The sequence below is a fragment of the Phytophthora parasitica genome, assembly GCF_000247585.1.
Source record: "Phytophthora parasitica INRA-310 unplaced genomic scaffold supercont2.1, whole genome shotgun sequence".
In the NCBI taxonomy this organism is placed as follows: Eukaryota; Oomycota; class Peronosporomycetes; order Peronosporales; family Peronosporaceae; genus Phytophthora; species Phytophthora nicotianae.
The window spans coordinates 3,525,432-3,539,224 of NW_008634126.1; the positions used below are offsets into that span (position 1 = coordinate 3,525,432).

The window sequence follows — 13,793 nt, forward strand, 5'->3', positions numbered from 1 at the left end:
TCACCGATGATGACGTAATCATTGACGCGCCGTCGTCGACCATGAGCCTCAGGGCTGGATCGGGTCATTTCCCATCAATCAGTTTTCTTATTCGTGAAAGCCAACTGGCGCTTCACCACAACCTCCTGATTTGACGCGCATCTGTGATGACTTCCCTTGGTAGTATCGATGCTGGTGCGGAAGGATCAGCCCGGAAATAATACGCATGAGTGCGGATAGCACTGTGGCTTCCACCGCGAACCATACTCAGCATTTTGGTAGGTTGGGCAAGGCCAAGCATAGCGTGCTCAGTAGCATTCGTATCCGTGAACTCCTCAGGCAACAACCCGATATAGAGACCATTAGCCACTGCAAATTTCGGTGGATTGCGTAGACGTTTGTTCATTAAAGACTAGAAGCACGGTTTACAGATATATAACTCGCGTCCTTCATTCTCTATTCCCATCGGAGACACCAAAGCATTTCTCAGAGCTGGTATTTGACTTGAAACGTCGTAGCATCAAACCAACCCTTCATGAAGGCCCTGAGGCGTTTTTAGGCGCCGTTTCATTGCTTCTAACAGTAGGGGGAAGTGTTTACAGTTTTTCGAAGTACGTCAGCAACTGGGTGCCAGCAGTCGCAAACACAACATACGAACTCCTGAAGACACACGTTTGACAGCTGCCGCGCGCACTCTTGCTGTACATGTTGCAGTGTTTCCTTTGAGACAGGGTCTGGGAATGCACTTTGGTCAACAGTATTACACTTGGCACGCTTTCGTCGATTTCTCTTTCTCTCCGAGGCTAGTCGCTCCTGAAGGGAATTTAGTTTTTTTGATTAACCACGGGACAGGTCAACGTTTGGATCAACTTTTTATCTGATAAATTACGTTAATTAGTAACGAATAATGTTATTCTTGTACTAGAGTTGTTCCAATTTTTTTATCCTTCGAATCGATTTTTTTTTTCGGATCAAACACGGGAAGGGTCAACTTTGGGATCAACTTTTTATCCGACGATTTTTCTTGAAAAAAGAAAAATAATCGAATTTGTATATAAAGTTTGACCCAATTGTTGATCCATTGAGTAAGAAAATTCCTGTGAAACTTAATATACGCTTTAATAATAGGATAATTTGGACTGACTACTCTGTTGATTTCCAAAGATGGTCCGGCGCTCCAAGAAGTGTCCGAAGTGCACCTTCGCGGAACATGAAACGCCACCAGGACAAGGTGAACGCCTGTGGGGCGCAATTTGTGAAACAGCGGAAGGAGGTGGCGAAGCGAAAGAAGTCGTACCGTAACAGGTACGACTACCTCTAGCGTGTGGGCCGTCTACACGAGTACCAAGGACCACCACCTCCCTTAATCGAGACACCACCAACGACTCTGCCCCCACCTCGTCGATCGGCGTGTCGATCGACGACTGTCGTTGACTCGTCAAATGTCGTCCCAACCGTCATCGGCCCCATCACAGCCAACGTTCACTATTACGCGGACGAGCACCAAGTCGACGATTTGGACGACTTCTAATAATTCAAATTTTGGTTTCTATAACATTAATATAGAATTATTTTTTTGTCTTGTCAACGCAATATTCAAGTTGTACCAAAAAAATTATAAAACAAATCAGATTATTATAAATATTCCTAAGTTTATTTTTCAAAATTATGCACCATTTAGGTGCTGAAATTATACTTTCTATTGCTGAAAATTTACGATTCGTGTCTGAAAGCTATCCATTTTCTGCTGAATATCTAGTCTAATGCTGACAAACATTTCAATACTCAAAGTAAGTTATTATCAATGCTCATAACTGGTAAATATTTGTGTATTAGATGAAATTTAAATTTCCTATTATCTATAGTTAAATTCCTAATTGTATATGTAAAAATCCTTCAGCCTGAGCTTACAGCACCACAGAGCGTTAGTACTTGGGCGACATGGATTGCACAGAAGCCAGTGAAGCCGCTTCGCTTTCGTCAGCGCTCGAACCCTGCTCTTGGTTTAGGGAAGTGCGGGCCCTGACACGCCTTGGAGTACTTTGTCTTCGGTTGGCGATATCCGACAGTGCGTTGACGTACCGCTGACTTTCTTGCTCTAGAACCACGACGAACTTTCCCATATCAGGATGTTGACCACCCATGGCTTCATTGAGGGTCATGTTGTACTTCAATCTTCGTCTCTTCATCGCCCATCTTCACTTCTTCGTCGGCCGAAAGTCGTTCGTCTTGACTGCTGCTGTCGGAACTCCAAATTTCAATTTCCACTGAATCTTGAGAAGACTGGGAGTTGAGAATGATGCTGAAATCCATAGCTTGACAGAGGACATTACGAAGTGTTGGTGCTGGTTGGTGAATTGAAAAGTGTCATCGTGCGTAGGCATCAAGACGGACGTTTAACCTTTAACTATTTTTAAAATATGTAAGATATTCTAAGAATATTAATGATAAGAGTTGAGGTTGAGAAGCTACAAATAACTTTTATTGAGTGAGATCCTTCTGTTAGATTATCAAATTTGTAGGAGCAATCCTAAGTATAGTTTTTTTATGCCAAGTAGTTATTTAGGGGAAAAGAAAAAAAAAATAATGTTCTTGGCAATTTTTGTTTTTGATCCAAAACTTGATCTCTGAAGAGTTGATTCAAATAGTTGATCCACAAAACATTGTTCCAACAGTTGATCCTCAACACGGACCAAAGTTGATCCAAAAGTTGACCTGTCCCGTGGTTGATCCAAAAAAAGAATATCGAATGAAGCTTATATATTTCGCTCTAACAAGACCAGCGACCACAAAGCTAGGGAAGAATAACTAAAAACAGCATCATGAGTAGAAAGACCTATGTGCACCGTTTGTGAGACTTTTAACTCTTCAAGATCATATTGGCTCCCTCACAGATTGGAATCCAGTCAACAGCTTTAAATCTAACAGGGCATAGTATGGTGTTGATCGAATGTACGGATATATTCATTGGTACAGGATAAATTAATGTATGCGATAAAATACTACATATCAGTTTTTTGTCTTGGTCGTTTGCGGATGGGTCAACATTCTAGGATTTTATTAAAATCCAAGAGGGTGTATAATACATGTATAACTCTCTATATTTTTGATCTGGTCGTGCATTTAGACGGTGTTTTATGATTGAGAGGATTCTGACCTCATTGCAATCCCGCAGAATATAAAATCCAGAGAACTAGGAAACAGAATATCAAGGACAAGTAAAAAGATGGTTCAACTTGTTGAAGCTGTCTTGCTTCTTCTTCTTCACATAATGTAGTGCAGCTTCTTGGGGTGACGTCGCAGCTTGCCGCTCTTGATCAGCCGCACCACCACACTGTTGCTCACTCCAAGGGCCGTCGAGAGTCCTCTTCCCGTCATTCGGCGCTCCGCTGGCACCGCCGCAATGCGAACCTTGAGCTCCTCGTCCGGCACCTTCGGTTTCCGCCCTGAGTGGCCTTTGATCCGACTGGCGACGTTGCCTGCCAGTCCGTCCGTCGTACTTGAAGCCGTGTGCAGTTTCCACAGCCGACGGATCGTAGCTCGGTGCACCCCAAAGTAAGTGGCAGCAGCCTTCATATCCCCGTGCTTGAGTCGTCCTCCAGCACTGTTCGCTAATAGATAGTGGACGATTGCCACACGTTGCTGGTCTGTGAGATTTTTCCGCTTATCTTTGGGCGACTTGGCCGACGATTCCACAGCTAACGTTTCGACCGGGATTTCCAAAGCAACATCCTCCAGTTTGGGCGGCGCTTCCAGTGGCATTTCTGGCAATTTAGTAGGCGCCATCACGGGTATCTCTGGCATAGGGAGGGCCACTAGCGCCATCTCTGTGGCCTGCAGGGGGGTGGGCATCGGAAGCGCAGGCGTCTCGGTCGCAGGGGTCTCCATCTCGGACTGGTCGACTATGTTTGCCGCCTTTTGTTCTCGATCAGTGCGTTTTCTCCTTCTTTTCATCCAACCAAACAGCTTTATTTCATTATTCTAGCCAATCAAGAGCTGTTTGGTGCAATCAAAATGTACGGAAATGGTACAATCAAATTCACTGGCTCCCAAGATGGCGGATGCCTACACGGCGTACGCAACGCAGGTGTCAGATGCGCTGCAGACGCTATTAGAGACAACGGGGGTGAAAATCGAGCCTCCGGTGGAGTTCGTGTCCTGTGGAGAGGGTTTGAACGAGCATTTCGTGCCGAAAGCGTCATTGGAGAGGCATTTGGTGGGATCTGAGTGCGTAGACCTAGTGGATCTTTGGTATTGACACTTTGTCCTGGTACTGCATTGAATATCCATAGTGGAAATGTCATGGAAAACGACGGCCTGCCGTCGTCAACAATGCAGCTGTAAGGTGCTTACTGCAATATCTTGAAGTAATATTTGAAGAAGTATCCAAACTGATACCTTGAGGACTTGCTTGGCAGTTCTACTATGGCAGTCGCAAAGGAGAAAATGCTGTCAGCACAGAGAGCAGTGGAGATTTGGCAGAAGAGGGGGCTGTAGAGGTCACAGGATTACAGAGTTTGGTGGAGCGAGAAGCTGACGGACAGGAAGACCAAGGTGGAGTGGTCGCTGCAATTCAAAGCTCTGCAGCTTCTGCAGCAGCATTTTATCAACAAGTACAAGCGTGGACGCGTATCCCGAAGGCATTTGATACGATAAAAGACGAGGAGCGCCAACTGGTAGCGTCTTCGTCGTTACACCGGTGGCTGAATGCTGAGCTGGGTCGCCCTGGAGTACTACCTAGTGGTGACGCTCTCGATGAGGAGCTCGTTCAATATATAGCTGGGCTGCTGGATCACCCAGACTTTTGTCAGCCCGACTTGTTGGCTTTGGAACTTCACGAGTTCCTTGGCAACAACGTCACGGTGAGTATGTACATGGTGATAGCTTTAAGGGGCTTATCTTGCTGACAATGACTTGCTTTCGTCACCAGAATATCGTGCTCGCTCTCTGGAAATTTATGATCGTCGAGATCGGACTACATAGTGTATTCGTACGTGTCTGTGGCAGGCATTTTTATTGGTAACGTTAACTTTTACTGTGATTGGATTCAATAGAAGTTGGAAAAAAGTGAGACGTCGAACAAGATACAAGTGAATTCTTCAGTCACTAGTCAAGATCCGGCGCCAGCAGTACCAACAAACTCTCAACCGGATGCAACGACTGAGCGCGATTACAAGCGTCGACGTGCTTCGTACAGAGGGAAGGTGGGCACGAAGACCGGTCCTGCAGCATACCGCGAAATGATTCAAAAGCACATGGTCGGGCTCAGTCTCGACATGGATCGTGAACTTATACTTGGTGGTGGATTCCGTGAAGACAAAGGCGGCAGTGAATCTAGTAAAGCCCGCCCAACTCGCCGTAAAGCCGTGGATTGGCGTAACTTCACCGATGCCCTTGAAGTGCGCAATCGAAGCCGGCAAAGGCGCCAAGATAGCACAAAGGGTTTATCCAGATCTAGATCCAGGTCAAGAGGGCGATACAGCACAAACGACAATGCACGTCGTCAGAGTTATACAAGTCCTGAAAGGAGGAGAGACTCCAGTCGTCACCGCAGGAGTAAAAGTCGAAGCCGACGTAGAAGTCCTCGTCGACAAGACCGCAATGACTCAAGGCACCGCAGAAGACGAAGCCTCAGCAAGGACAGGGGTCGTGATCGTCACTGATGAACTGATTCAGCGGACAGGAAACCAAAAAGCGATGGTTTCGAGTATTTATGCTGAAAAGAAATGTATAAATACTCAAATAGCAGCGACGTTGTCAGCACAGCTTTCTCGATGGGAATGGCACTCTTCAAGTGTTCTCGTGCAGCTCAAGATCTCCAGACAACATCAATAGCATTATGTCGCGACAGGGCAAGCCACCTGGAGGTAGTTCGACTATGGGCTCGCTGATATTTGGTGGTGACGACAATCAATCGTCCTACCTTGACGACCGAAAATCGCGTCGATTTAATCCTCATCAACCTGAAGCTCCGGAGCATGGCAATAACGACATCAAGACGCCCGATGCAGGAGCTGCGGAGCTGTCGTACTACGCCAAACCGACGGCTGCACAGGAACTACGTGATCGCGTTGCAGTTGCACCCGGAGCTGTCTCGTGGGAAACGCTGCAACAAAACACTGCAATGGCCGTAGTTCGACGTGGCGATTACTCGGGCAGTAGATCGGACTACTTTGCGAACGGAATGGGAGGCCAGGGCGGTGAAAACAACCAGCAGCGACGTACTCGTCGTATGTTTGGCACTCCCAGCGGAAGCTCTTCGTTTAAACTAGGCTAGATAGGCAACTATTCAGGTTAGAATAGGCTCGGGTGTTTCTATCCGGATAATCACTTCAATTTCAATCACGGTGTCCCTATCAATAGTTCATGTAGCTAAATAGGAATGAGCTTCGTTAGTGTTTCTCATTAACTTTTGGGTGTCTGGGGGTATACAACTCAACGCTCCTTATTGGAGCGATGGGCGCCATTATGTCGAGGAACTCGGTGGTTCCGCACCAGCCTCTCTCCGTTGTCACGGCTACTGCAGCCTCACAAACAGGGAAGGCTACGAAAAACAAGCATCACAAGTTTAACACGCTGGTGCCGGAGCCTAATTCATCGAGTCAACCACCACAAAGCACCTCTAGAACATCAACTAATGAACACTTAAGTCGTGCAGATCTCCGTGTGCAGTTCCTTAAGGCTGTGAAACGTGGAGACGTCACTGCAATGGAAGACTTGTTACAACGATATCAACAGCTAAGACCATGGGGTCCAGAATCCCGCGAAGACGAAGGTGAAGAAGGAGCCAACGAAGAGCTGGTTAATATCCGAGGAATGTGGGAGAGCACGCCGCTGATATCCGCCTCACAATACGCACACTGCGAAGCTGCTCTGTGGTTACTAAGCCACGGAGCTGATCCTCACGCTAGCAACGAGAAAGCTGTGACGGCTCTGTTATTAGCAAGTTTGGAAGGACTGACACCCGTGGTTGTACAACTTCTGGGGACAATGAGACCACAGATTAATACTTTAGCTATCGACAAACAAATTGGCGTCGTGTACAATTCCGCTGCAGACGTCAATGTGCGACTTAGCCCGTTTCTTGCCGCAAGTATGAATGGCCACCGTGAAATTGTTCGACTGCTTCTTGATCATGGCTCAGCAGTGAACCAACATGTGGCGATCACGGTAGGCACGGGCACTACCTCTTCAGGGGGATCTACTGCTTTACTGCTTGCTTCGCGGTATGGACATGCAGGGGTAGTAACTTTGCTTCTTGAACGAGAAGCAGACTATGCCTTGCTGGACGGAGCAACTGATAGCTCAGCATTGTTATTAGCATGTGAGCACAGCCACGAGGAGTGTGCCATGCTATTGCTTGAAGCAATGACGGATGGACATAAAACTCAGCGTTCCAGTGATACCGAGACTGAGAAGTGGCAAGCTGCTAATCACCAGGGCTTCACACCTTTGCACTTTGCAGCCGTGAATGGATTGCTTACCGTGTGTAAGGCCCTATTGTCAGTTCTAAAAGCGCAACAGCAGAATCTGGAGGATGAAGTTCTGGCAACAGCTTTCGTCAACGCCCGAGCTGGAGCTCGACGCGAGAGTGCACTGCTCCTCGCAGTTCGGAAAAGACAGCACCAAGTGGCACGTTTACTATTAGAAGCCGGTGCCGATGCAGAACTCGCTGACCGTGGCGGAAACACCGCAACGCAAGTGTTAGCTCGCAACAAGCAAGAGGCGTTGCTCCAGTTGTGCGAAGCTGCCACAAGCAAGTCGCAACGCCAACTGTCAAACGAGTCTCCTACTGTTGAAGATGTGTTAGTATCTACCGACCGAGGATCAAGCAAAGAAGAAGAACTTCGACGAGCAGAATCGAATGGTGCGGAGGGCCCTGACCCTGCTGCCACAGATATGTTAATTGATGTCGATCAACGGTAAACGAAGGCGTTCTCTCTCAGATAACTATGCTCCTAGGAATTGTAGCTATTAGACCACTTCAACTTGCCTTGTGGCACACAAAACCTATTCAAAAGCATAAAATTGAAGTCGGGTAGGTTAAACAGTCTCCAGCAGATGCATACGACGATGATAAGCTCCGCTGATCTCCGCAAGAAGAAGAAGCGACGGCCGAAGCTCGCACCGCGATACGCGCTCAAAGAAGACAAGAAAGATGACAAAGCAGAGAATCGTGTACTAAATTTACAGCAGGCTGAGCTCGTTCGTGAGGTTTTCACGTCTGCGACGTGCCGTTGCTTCGTGCTCAAGTCGTTCAGCGAGATTAATTTCCACAAAAGCCTCAAATTCGGCATCTGGAGCACCACTACACTGCACAATGCGCTGCTGGATCAAGTATTTAAAAGTGACTTGACTGCAGTGAGGCCAGTTTTATTCTTCTTCAGGTTAATAACTTATTTTTTATCAGGTCATTAGTTTTTTTTTTTAACTGACCTGTTGACAGTGTATGTGGCACCAAACACTTTAATGGAGTGGCCCGTATGACATCGGGAGTGCGGACGGATGTGCAATTCCAGCTATGGGAGAAACTCAAGTACGAGGGATTCTTCCATGTCGAGTGGCTGCTGGTCAAAGATGTGCCCAATTACGTCTTCACTAGTGTTAAAATGAGCAACACGCCTACAAAGAAGTCCATTACGTCGTGTCGAGACTGTGAAGAGGTGCTGTTTGAAGAGGTGAGCTGGATTTTTGGGTACATTGACGCGAGTTGAGCTGGTAATTGAGTCGTGTTCCTGCTTAGGCCAATGAATTTCTGTCCATTTTCACCGAGTTCGATAGCCGCTCAAGCGCTTGGGACGATTTTGAACACTACGACCAACTTCAAGAGCAGATCGAGCGCAAACGCGGATTAACCTTGTCCAAAGATGCTGATAAGACAGATCTAGAGACGTTCATTGTACCTCTGCAACAGGAAGAAGCAGCAATCCGAGCGCCATTGTAGATATCAAGCGATACCAGTTTTGCTCACTTGTTCTTGCTCTTAAAAATGTCAGATAGGTCTTTTGCTCGTGTTTTTCCGTTCATCCATGTCCATGACAGGCATGCGTATCCTGTCTACGTCCTCCTTCAGCTTACACACTTGAGTCATGAGAAGATCCTGTCGACGAGTGGCTTCTTCGAGCAGAGAAGTGATTTCACCGATCATGATCGACATGACGGGGCTGATTCCAACCGATCCAGTGTTGCCAGAACTTCGACGCACGTTGCTGTTAATACGAACCGAGGTTGGTGCGCGGATATGGGTTGTGAGTCGTTCTGAAGGCCGTTGCTCCAAGGGCAACCGCGCAGCCGATAAATGGCGAGCAAATGTGGGGGATTTCGGGGCAGCAGTCGGCATCGGTGCTACTGCACTCCCGTTTGCAGTCGGCGGTTTTGCAGCTTTGAAGGAATTTTGCTCCGGCTTCAGTGTTGGCGACGACAAGGAGAACGCTGCTGCGGCAGCCATGAGGTTGTTCCCAATGGACTTTTTCTTCTGCTTTTCATTGCTTGGATCAAAATCCACAGCTGCAGCACGACCCTGTGCGATCTGCGCCATCTTCGACTGCATCGCTGGAAACAGGGCCAAGGCCTCAAGAAATCGAGCGCGTGAGAGCATTCGTAGCTCACAGAAGCACAGTGTCCGCACAGTTGCTGTTCTGCGGTTATCGGGACTCAAGATGGCCATCTCGCCAAAGTATTGATTCTCGCCCAGGATTCCAATGCGCACGTTCTTCTTGACAACTTCCACAGCACCACGGAAGATGAAGAACATTTCGTGACCAATTTCCCCCTCGATAATTGCGTCTTCGAGTGGAGCGAAATGGATTACGCGCATGTTTAGTGCGAGCTCCATAAGAAAATTTGGTTCACTGCCAGTGAAAAATGGGAACTTTCGCAAAAATTGGTCGTTGATACTCAACGCGATTTTTGAACGTAATTTTGATGATAGATCGTTCAGAATCTGCTGTTCAGAGTTCAGTTTACTCTCGCGGGATTGTCGTGTGTTATGGTAGAACTCTCGAATCTCCATGCGAAGCTTTACCGGCAGCTCACGTGCAGTCATATACTCATTCACCTCATCCAGCTTTTGTCGAAAAACGGTTTCTTGAATCGTTAGGCTTGATACGAGCTCTACAATCTAAGCAGAACAAAAAAATAGTGGTGAAAAAATAAGTGTTTTGAACTCGAAAATTGAACTTACATTGGTAATTCCGTAGGCGAAAATGCCTCCGCCGACAATCATTGCAAACACACAAAACAGGCGCTCGTGTGCGCTCTGTGAGGCCACGTCGCCGAATCCGATCGTAGATCTGCGAATACACAAGTACTCGTAAGCTTTGTGATAAAATGAAATACGCAATGTTCTTACAGTGTCTGGACTGAGAAATATAGCGCAGCGACGTAGCGATCCCACTTGTTAGCGTTTGGCTCTTCTAGACCTTGGGCTCTGATCCAGCTCTCCTCGATGTCTGATGATCCGATAGCATGAAAGATACAGCTGAACCAGTGGTTGATAAAGATGACCATGAGGCAATATTTCATGAGTGAACTGAGAGTAGATCGAATGAAAACAGCGTTCTGAATGCGTCGTAGAATGCGCGAAATGCGGAGTAGTCGAAGTAGTCGAATGAGTCGCAGCAATTTGACTGATTTCCTCAGAGTCGCACTGTAGTGGCCATCTTCAGTGAAGATGTAGCCGTAGGGCAGAGCAGCGATTAGATCAATAGCAAACCACGTCTTGAGGTATGTCTCTGCTACCAGTCGACGATTGTATCGAATGGAGCCATCTTTCTCGACAGCCGTATTAAACGTCAAGATCTACCAACAAAAGCCACAGTTAGTGTGTCTTCAAAGCTTGTTACGGTTCAAATTATCACCATACAATGTCGATAAGAAAAAATACATCTAGCACTGTCTCGAAGGGATTGTCCTTGGCCTCCACAGCAAAAGTTGCCTTAAACTACAGGAATAGCCATTAGAATGAATACAAAGCTACAATTCGATGCTCTCACTTACCGGTAATACAAGAGCGTTGTAGAATATAAAGCTGATGCTCGTAAGGTCCCAAAAGAGCCGAAAGCGACCAAGAGGGTCTATCATTCGAGGTGTTGGACGTCCGAGATCTTCCTTACCACGGATTGTGCGGTCGGTGTGAGGCGCTGCATGCTGTGGCGATGGGGCCTTCTTCTTTATCGTGATCCCGGCAGCTTTTCGCAGTTCTTCACGTTCAGTCGCATCGTCCTTTTGTGGCAGTACTTTTTCAGTTGGAGACGAGTTCTTCTCCTCTTCTTCATCGTCTTCTTCTTCCTCTTGATGCACCACGTCCATGCCATCTTCCGTAATATATAAACCATCATCTCCTAGCATTGTAGCTTGCACTTTTTGGTAGTTTTCGTACTCTTCTCCAGGTGAAAGGGTCATGCCGATACCACGTTTTTTACTAGGACTCGAAGCCTCCGCTGCGCCGGCGGCAGCGGCATCAGTAGGAACTCCTGCGGCCATTAAAGTACTCGTGATCTGCTGGGCAAATTGTGTACGACGTCGCAATCGAGAATAGTAGAAAGCATCAAGATCTAAGTCCTACAACACATTCAAATTTATTAGAACTCGAAATGTTTCATATTGCAAGGCTTGTATTCTTACCATTTCTGTTGGTGATGGCTTGGCCGTATCAATCATGTGCAGCAATTGTGCTGAGCCCTTCCGCACTAATTGCTAGTGGAGAAAAACACAAGCAAACTTGTCAAGAGATGAGTTTAAACCTTGAAGTTGTTGCTCGCTCACCTTTGCGTTTTCGAGTGAAGACTTTCTCCGATCAGTAGCATCATTACGCGGCGAGGTTTCTTCGAGCTTGCCGTCCATAATTGCTCGTCACGCTCCCCACCGATAAAATAATGAAAAGAGGATGCAGTTCGTGATGATGTTGCAGTCGACTCGCACTCTAATCGCCCAAGTGTCATTAAACCAAACAGCGATTTATAACGGCACATCGTCCTGGCCGCCTGAAAATAAAATGAAACCTCCGATCAATGCCAAACACGAAGGCAAAACGACCATCATACAGTTAATTGAAGCACCAACTGGATTGCACTCATCATTTGCAGACTTCTTCAATTCAAGTCTCCTTATCTAAGCGTAGTACTGCAGAGTGGCCTTCTTCTTGGCCGCTACAACCGAAATGCCCTCCATAAAGTCCTCGTGCTTAATCACATTGCTCTCACGACGCAGAGCAAGCATACCAGCCTCAACGCACACCTAAAAACATCCAAGAGCATTAAATCAAGAGAGTCGCGGAATAAAATAAACTGCTGAACAATGCTGACATACCGCCTTCAGCTGTGCACCGTTGAAGTCGTCGGTGGAACGCGCCAGTTCATCGAAGTTGGTATCTGCAAGAATTTTAAAATCAATCAGATGAATCTCAAAAGATCACAAGAGACATTTTTCGCTTACCTTCCGTGTCGACGTTCATCTTACGGGAGTGGATCTGCAAGATACGAGCGCGAGCCTCTTCAGTCGGATGCGGCAGCTCAATCTACACAAAAGAACAATTAATCATCAACTTCATCTCTTTTTCAAAAGCTGATCTTGTACAAACCTTGCGATCCAGACGTCCAGAACGAAGAAGAGCAGGGTCCAGCACATCAGGACGGTTCGTGGCAGCGATGACCTTGATCTTTGTGTTGCTCGTGAAGCCATCCAGTTGGTTCAGTAGCTCCAGCATCGTACGTTGCACCTCTCGATCCCCAGACTGTTCTCCACCGAATCGCTTGGTACCAATAGCATCCAACTACAATAAAAAAAAAGAAATTAAACACCATTAAAATAAAACATCCACAAGACTCACGTCCTCACAAAAGCCTCACCTCATCAATAAAGATAATAGCTCCACCTCTGTTTTGGTCCTTGCATTTCTCCTTGGCCAATTCGAATGCGTCTCGCACTAACTTAGCACCATCACCGATGAACATTTGCACCAGCTGTGGAGCAGCCAGCTTCAAGAAGATCGCGTCAGTCTGCTTGGCACACGCTCGAGCCAGCAGCGTCTTGCCCGTTCCAGGAGGTCCGTGGAGCAGCACACCCTTCGGAGGCGAAATGCCGATAGCCTCGAACCTCTCCTTATGCGTCATAGGCAGCACCACAGCCTCTACAAGTTCCTGGATCTGCTTATCCAGTCCACCAATGTCACTGTACTCCTCTGTAGGCTTCTCGTCCACCTCCATCGCCTTCACACGCGAGTCATACTCACTCGGTAGCTTTTCTAAGATGAGATAACTGTCCTTATTGACTCCCACGAGGTCGTTAGGGATCAGTGTGGTCGAGTCCACGAGGCCAGGGATGGGCAGGAAGATGGTCTGACGAGTGCTCGTCTTGATGACGGCGCTCTTGCCTTTACGTGCGGCATCCACGTCCGTCGCAGCGCCGTCCTGCTCGTCCTCGTCGTCTTCGAGCTCTAGAACCTCAACCACGTTGGCTACAAGGTACGGCAGCTGCTTATTGAGCTTCACCTTCTCGTTGTTCTCCTTAATTCGTTCACGCTGCGAGTTACTCTCGTGGTTAATGCGCTGGATGTCGCTACGCATGATGCGGATATCATTGTCCAGCAGACGGATGCGCTGTCGGAGCTCCTCGTTCGACATGAGCAGGATCTCCGGGTCCAGGCCCTCATCCGCGCCCCAGATCTCCGACGACTCTAACCCGCTCATACTGCACTTCGTTCGCTAAAATGGAGATCCTCCCCCTAAACGAAAAGATACTGGTCACTAATTGGTTGAAAACAAACAAATGAGAACATATAATTGGTGGAAAATATATTCAGACCGATATACCGG

General features: G+C 47.3%; 9 protein-coding genes across 10 annotated transcripts; 5 read left to right on the plus strand and 4 right to left on the minus strand.

Annotated features, from left to right (window-relative positions):
* Positions 1-1,189: 1,189 nt before the first annotated feature.
* On the plus strand, positions 1,190-1,510 carry PPTG_20814 (hypothetical protein; the record flags this gene model as incomplete). The annotated part of the gene is made up of 2 exons (XM_008893013.1): positions 1,190-1,277; positions 1,455-1,510. The coding sequence occupies 2 exons, from the start codon at positions 1,190-1,192 to the stop codon at positions 1,508-1,510; spliced, it is 144 nt and encodes a 47-aa protein (XP_008891261.1).
* Positions 1,511-1,815: 305 nt separating this feature from the next.
* On the minus strand, positions 1,816-2,258 carry PPTG_20815 (hypothetical protein). The gene has a single exon (XM_008893014.1). The coding sequence runs from the start codon at positions 2,166-2,168 to the stop codon at positions 1,905-1,907; it is 264 nt and encodes an 87-aa protein (XP_008891262.1). The 5' UTR covers positions 2,169-2,258; the 3' UTR covers positions 1,816-1,904.
* Positions 2,259-3,070: 812 nt separating this feature from the next.
* On the minus strand, positions 3,071-4,221 carry PPTG_00955 (hypothetical protein). Its single transcript, XM_008892535.1, has one exon. The coding sequence runs from the start codon at positions 3,931-3,933 to the stop codon at positions 3,244-3,246; it is 690 nt and encodes a 229-aa protein (XP_008890783.1). The 5' UTR covers positions 3,934-4,221; the 3' UTR covers positions 3,071-3,243.
* PPTG_00956 (hypothetical protein) lies at positions 4,004-5,642 on the plus strand (the record flags this gene model as incomplete). The annotated part of the gene is made up of 5 exons (XM_008892536.1): positions 4,004-4,195; positions 4,272-4,319; positions 4,398-4,841; positions 4,910-4,969; positions 5,034-5,642. The coding sequence occupies 5 exons, from the start codon at positions 4,004-4,006 to the stop codon at positions 5,640-5,642; spliced, it is 1,353 nt and encodes a 450-aa protein (XP_008890784.1).
* A 176-nt stretch (positions 5,643-5,818) lies between these two features.
* Positions 5,819-6,256, plus strand: PPTG_00957 (hypothetical protein; the record flags this gene model as incomplete). The annotated part of the gene is made up of 1 exon (XM_008892537.1): positions 5,819-6,256. One exon carries the CDS (start codon positions 5,819-5,821, stop codon positions 6,254-6,256), a length of 438 nt encoding a protein of 145 aa, XP_008890785.1.
* A 179-nt stretch (positions 6,257-6,435) lies between these two features.
* On the plus strand, positions 6,436-7,905 carry PPTG_00958 (hypothetical protein; the record flags this gene model as incomplete). The annotated part of the gene is made up of 1 exon (XM_008892538.1): positions 6,436-7,905. One exon carries the CDS (start codon positions 6,436-6,438, stop codon positions 7,903-7,905), a length of 1,470 nt encoding a protein of 489 aa, XP_008890786.1.
* A 103-nt stretch (positions 7,906-8,008) lies between these two features.
* Positions 8,009-9,106, plus strand: PPTG_00959. 2 transcript variants are annotated; one of them, XM_008892539.1, is made up of 3 exons: positions 8,009-8,366; positions 8,426-8,657; positions 8,723-9,106. In XM_008892539.1, exons 1-3 carry the CDS (start codon positions 8,041-8,043, stop codon positions 8,921-8,923), a joined length of 759 nt encoding a protein of 252 aa, XP_008890787.1. In that variant the 5' UTR covers positions 8,009-8,040; the 3' UTR covers positions 8,924-9,106. The 2 variants fall into 2 exon arrangements, with proteins under 2 accessions (XP_008890787.1, XP_008890788.1); XM_008892540.1 differs by having other exon boundaries at positions 8,426-9,106.
* PPTG_00960 (hypothetical protein) lies at positions 8,337-11,919 on the minus strand. The gene is made up of 7 exons (XM_008892541.1): positions 11,746-11,919; positions 11,605-11,676; positions 10,978-11,541; positions 10,844-10,921; positions 10,331-10,779; positions 10,163-10,271; positions 8,337-10,099 (listed from the first exon to the last, which is right to left on the minus strand). Exons 1-7 carry the CDS (start codon positions 11,821-11,823, stop codon positions 8,972-8,974), a joined length of 2,478 nt encoding a protein of 825 aa, XP_008890789.1. The 5' UTR covers positions 11,824-11,919; the 3' UTR covers positions 8,337-8,971.
* Positions 11,920-11,994: 75 nt separating this feature from the next.
* PPTG_00961 (26S protease regulatory subunit 6A) lies at positions 11,995-13,723 on the minus strand. The gene is made up of 5 exons (XM_008892542.1): positions 12,828-13,723; positions 12,560-12,751; positions 12,415-12,496; positions 12,289-12,350; positions 11,995-12,216 (listed from the first exon to the last, which is right to left on the minus strand). Exons 1-5 carry the CDS (start codon positions 13,665-13,667, stop codon positions 12,091-12,093), a joined length of 1,302 nt encoding a protein of 433 aa, XP_008890790.1. The 5' UTR covers positions 13,668-13,723; the 3' UTR covers positions 11,995-12,090.
* Positions 13,724-13,793: the final 70 nt, after the last annotated feature.